We start from the raw sequence: 5,070 nt of genomic DNA on the forward strand, positions 1-5,070 counted from the left end.
ATAAAACATTGATGCGCCATTATGAACCGCTCCCTCATCCACAACACACTCCTACATGCATTGTTCTCTGTATCACACTCATATCCAAGATAAACATCAGTTCACTATCAGTCTCATTGTGATCTGCCCTGGATCTGGAGATGGCAGGGCGGTTGAATGCAGCTATTGTTTCTGAGCAAATATGATAATGGCAACATTTGCAGTTTGTAACATCATGACTGTGGTGCAGCTGACATGAGGACTTTGTTTCTCTCAGTTCGTTTAGGTCTGCGTATCTCTCTCGCCGGTCCAGTGGAGCTGCTGGAGCCTCAGTACCTCCTCTCCTTGTTGAAAGAAGTCAGTGCATCAACTCACACAGATCAGCTGGACTTTAAAGACAGGAAGGCTGTGAATACACTGGAGCTCGTGCATATAAACAACATTTATAAATTAAGCCTGAGCCTCGCCTATAAGGAAAGCTACAGTTTGACAATGGCACTCAGTGGGTTAATTCCTAGAACGAAGGATGAAAGTTCGATCTCCACACACCCACCACAAGTGCAGTTTGCTGAATGAATTTACAATCTCTGTCATTTGGACTTGACAGCTAGAGAAATGTTAGATCTGCAGATATATGAGGCAGATAAACTAAATAACATCAAGCTCACCGCCCCACTAATCAATTCTCAGACTTCTAAAGAGTCTAAAGGGCAAAAGCTGTAGCTGCTGGGTTCAGGTCGGATGTGACTCCCTGGTTTATCATTCATTTGTCAGTAAACAGTGGTCAGTGTTTGTTGAAGTTGTGCGACTTGTATTTCAGGTTGTCAAAGTAGTGGAATGTCAGATTTGATGGCACCTTTGAATGAAGGAGCGAGCGTGAGTGGATTAAAGGATTAAAGACTCAGGAATCCAGCAGAGTGGCTGTGGGAATGTTGGACTGATTTAGGGAAGAGAAAGTCAAGTTGATCGTACAAAGCAAAGCAAAGACTGGAGCTGAATGTAGACAGCAGTAAAGCTCTTGTGTGTGGGAGAAATCGGCGCTGAATGTCTGATTCTGTTTTTCTCCTCTCATCTTCTCTGATTCTTCTCTGAATGAAGCCGGGCATCTACACCCTTGGCGAGAACAGAGAACTCTTCCTCATGCAAATACTGGGAATAAGGAGGTTGAACTCTGCACCCTGAGATTCGATCAACAGCAGCTCATCCCACCGACTCTTCAACTTCCTGTTATTGTTGTTTTTGTTATCTTTTATATCTTGTCTCAAAACTCAATTGATTTCATACCTCACGCTGTGTTTTGTATTCTGGATATCATACAACATATTAAAGATCGAGTTCATGAACTTGTAACAGACGCGTGTGTGTGTGTGAGAGAGTGTGGGTGTGTGTGTGTGTGTGTGTAGCCTCGCCCCTCACGCTGCCCGGCCTATAACATCCCTCAGCCCGCCTCCCTCCCCGCTTCTGTTTCCTATGACAGGGAGGAAGTTTTCGGCTCCTCCAGTGATCCAGCTGGTAGTGAAATGAATCTCGGTTGAATGAACACTTGTGATCCTTACGGGACTATTTTAAAACGGTAAACAAAACTCCGGATCGGCGCGTCCGTCGGTACACCGCGATGGCAGACTCGGACTGCCCGGAGGAGCCGCTGGTCGAGGCGGAGAGGGACTTCCAGAGGGTCCTGGCTTTGATCGGGGGAAAGGAGAGAGTGTATCTGGTGAGCGATGCGTGCGAGAGGGAGAAGGGGGGCGAGGAGGACGCCGAGGTGTTCCAGGAGTTCATCCGAGACATGTTTGACCTCCATCTTTCCGCCTCCTCAGCTAGTCCCGCTCCCACCGCGACTGAAGCCCCGGTGCCGTGCTGCGACAACCCGACAGCCAAGTGCGGGGACATCCAGCTGACAACCAGGCCCAAGCAGGCGGTACCGGGGGACAAGGACTCGGATGCGGGGAAACAGAACGGCCTCAGTCGGAGAACCGTCAAATGGAGCATGAACGTTCACAACCCGAAACGAACCATAGACTCCCCGGTCATCATATTCGTTTTCAGGCAGCGGTTTCTCTCCGGAGCATCCAGCGAGGTGAGCGTGTTGGAGATCCTGAAGGACGTCAGGGCGCGGACGGGACGTGTTCGTCCGGCTCTGCTCGGGCTGATCCGCGCTGGGCAGGAGAGCGCGGAGACGCGGCGGTGCGCGGAGCTGCTGGAGCGTCTGATCCGCTCCGTCTTCCGCAAACACGCATCCGAGGCCATATGGGTCGGAGCCTTCATCCCCAAGACGGAGGACAAACTGCTGCACATCAAGATAAACGCCTGCAAAGCCATACAAGCATCTCAAACAGCAGGTGTAGCAAAACTAAACCAAACAAATCGCTCATATTCTTCAAGTTTAAAGTAGGTGTATGATGATGTAGTCGGTGTAGAATAAGTGAACTGTCAAACTTGATTTCTCTGGACAAACCATGCCACCGAAAACAAACAACATACCCCTGCAGGCCGAGACACGTCAGCAAACAAAAAATGTCAACATGAAGTGTAATGATGCAGCCTTATGAGAGTGATCAAGTATACTTTAAAGAATTTGCTTTGAGAAGTAGCAGTATTCTAATGATGACTTTAAATATGAATGAAAGCCCTCTAGGCCCTGTGAAGAGCAGATTTGAATACTACTGTGATTTGTATCAGAGCACTTCAACTATGTAGGTCACTCCCAACATGTTTTCACTCTGCAGGGCTTAAAAATGGAGACAAAAGGAGCATTGATGAAAGAACTTGGCTCTTAGATAAGCTGCCAAAATGGCTAAGTGTTTATTATTGCCTTCTTTCAGATAATACACGGGATAGCGGGGACTCGCTATTATGGCCGTTCCTGTGTTTGTTGGGGCCTCAGAGAAGAGGAGCCAGAGGCCAGGACAGCAGCTCTTCAGCCAGCAGGCAAAGAGGTAGCAGCACCTTTCAGTCTGACTCAAACGCTTGAGCCAAACACAGCCACTTTCACCCACACAGGGAATTCACCTCTTTCAAACACATCTCTCTCTCTCTCTCTCTCTCTCTCTCTCTCTCTCTCTCTCTCTCTCTCTCTCTCTCTCTCTCTCTCTCTCTCTCTCTCTCTCTCCATGTTGGGTTGCACATTGAAACAAACTTCATTGTTATGTTTGGTATTTTACAAAGTTATTGGATGATTCAGAGAGAATCATTCTCATTCTCAGAGAGAATCATCCAATAACTCCCAGGAAACTCCCAAACTGGTTCACAACCACATTCCTTCTCATTACTGGCAGGGCTAAACCTATTTGTCGCTTGTTTGTGCATTTGTGTGTTTCCCGGTAGTGTTTTTCTTTCTGTGAATGCATGATGTGGTCATTGCAGAGGCTGTGCCATCAGGCCACATCGTCTCCTGCAGCTACAAGAGATTATTACTGCAGAATAAGTTTCAGAGATCCAAAATATCTCGTTGAATCTCAGTGAATTCTCTTTGGATTTGCTGTCCTGCACTGATTTGAGGTTCATCAGCAGCGAAAAACCCAAAACAATAGAAACATTTTGCCCCACAGACAGCACACTTGGCATCGATTAGAGGAATGTTGACATGATGATACAGTATTATGTCTGCTTTACACAAGACTTCACTCCTCCAGACATTCCATAAGTCATTCATCATGTGTGTTCCATTCTTATTAAGTGTGTCATTGGCTTATAAGAACAATGCACAACAGTTTGATTGTCTTTCAGGTGATACAGGAAGCATAGAGGAGGCGATCCCGCTGAAAACTCGTTCCTTGTCCACCGGACCCCAAGTGGATGCTGAAAGGGACAGCTGACATGACATGTGACCCACGGGTCCACCACCCACGTTACTGTGTGAACAATTTGTTACTGTGAAGTCAAAAGCCTTACGTATCATCTGGTGCTAAAGCTCCAGATTTACACTTTGACTTTCACTATACTAAGGTTCTTGGTCTTTGTGTAGGGCTTCAAACAGTTTAGGGATCTTACATTACAACATTTACACATTATGAAAAACAGACTATGGTGCTTTAATATGATGCATATCAATATAATCATTAAATTTGTTGTGCCTTAGATTAATAATTTAAATTGCACTGTTGAAGTTGAAAATTGAAATTTAGTTTTATATGAAATCATTGGAATTGATTGGATTATTTCTGTATTCGTTACTCATCAAATGTTCATGGAAATCACAATCTAGCTAAACTAATCAGTGGTCAGCTAATGAGATGGGATGGAGTCATGAGTTTGAGTGGTGCCCTTTATGTAGTCAGTGACTACATAACTCCGCTCTTGTTGTTACTGTGACCTTTGACCCGATCAAAGCCTATTGCAGACACCCGAAAACAGAAGAAGAACAAGCCATGGTGGAGTGAGGCTTGGCCTGAGGGGAGCCTGTTCATGTAAGACATCCCAGAAATGATGAAATTAACTGATATGTAAAGAGGAACAGTCACATTTTATGAGCAAGTAATGCAGACATCGACCTAACCAATTCCAAAGGGTTCACTAACTTGTTCCATTCTATACCATTTTTATGTATTTATGTAGCTTACTGAGCTGTGTATTCTTATGCAGGCAAATATGGAAATAAACACATTTCCACTTGTATGTGTGTATATGAGTGAATCATTCTTTGTCTCCTTCACGTTTTACATCAAAATCAGCATTAAAAGCTTGGGAAATTAAACAGATATTCAAGCCTTTGTATGTCACATCTCCAATACATAAACTTCGAAAGTTATTAACGGCATCAACCTCAGTGAATTTCTGATTAATTAAATAATTGTAGAATATCTTAAGGAATGACGTATATAGTTTGAATTAGTATACCGATATTTTAGGAATTTAATCAGGCAAAAGGCACAAGAAGTGATTCACAGAGGCGCCTTTGTAGAAGCCGGTTCATAAATACACATTTGATAACTATAGTGCCACTGTTCCGGTTGTTACGTAATAATATACATTTAATTGATTTAAAGTGTACAATGCGGTCCAAGGCAGGAGGATACTGATGATAATAACATATTTCAACTCAGTATTTTTAGTCAGGCACTAAAGAGGCAACTAAAAATACGGGTCCTTTAG

General features: G+C 44.3%; 1 protein-coding gene across 2 annotated transcripts; it reads left to right on the plus strand.

The window, feature by feature from the left end:
* The first annotated feature begins 1,401 nt into the window (after positions 1-1,401).
* On the plus strand, positions 1,402-4,593 carry LOC143001632 (uncharacterized protein C2orf72 homolog). 2 transcript variants are annotated; one of them, XM_076151339.1, is made up of 3 exons: positions 1,402-2,314; positions 2,802-2,915; positions 3,706-4,593. In XM_076151339.1, exons 1-3 carry the CDS (start codon positions 1,595-1,597, stop codon positions 3,721-3,723), a joined length of 852 nt encoding a protein of 283 aa, XP_076007454.1. In that variant the 5' UTR covers positions 1,402-1,594; the 3' UTR covers positions 3,724-4,593. The 2 variants fall into 2 exon arrangements, with proteins under 2 accessions (XP_076007454.1, XP_076007453.1); XM_076151338.1 differs by having other exon boundaries at positions 1,418-2,318.
* The last annotated feature ends 477 nt before the right edge of the window (positions 4,594-5,070 follow it).

Source organism: Genypterus blacodes, unplaced genomic scaffold (genome assembly GCF_046128005.1).
Source record: "Genypterus blacodes isolate CSIRO-AG114 ecotype Tasmania unplaced genomic scaffold, CSIRO-AGI_Gbla_v1 ptg000054l_1, whole genome shotgun sequence".
NCBI lineage: Eukaryota > Metazoa > Chordata > Actinopteri > Ophidiiformes > Ophidiidae > Genypterus > Genypterus blacodes.

Excerpts from the sequence above, each read along its gene's own strand:
- LOC143001632 (XM_076151338.1), top strand. The coding sequence starts at position 1,595 with ATGGCAGACTCGGACTGCCCGGAGGAGCCGCTGGTCGAGGCGGAGAGG. Across the intron at positions 2,319-2,801 it reads ACAAGCATCTCAAACAGCAG|ATAATACACGGGATAGCGGG; the intron begins GTGTAGCAAAAC and ends GCCTTCTTTCAG. Across the intron at positions 2,916-3,705 it reads TTCAGCCAGCAGGCAAAGAG|GTGATACAGGAAGCATAGAG; the intron begins GTAGCAGCACCT and ends ATTGTCTTTCAG.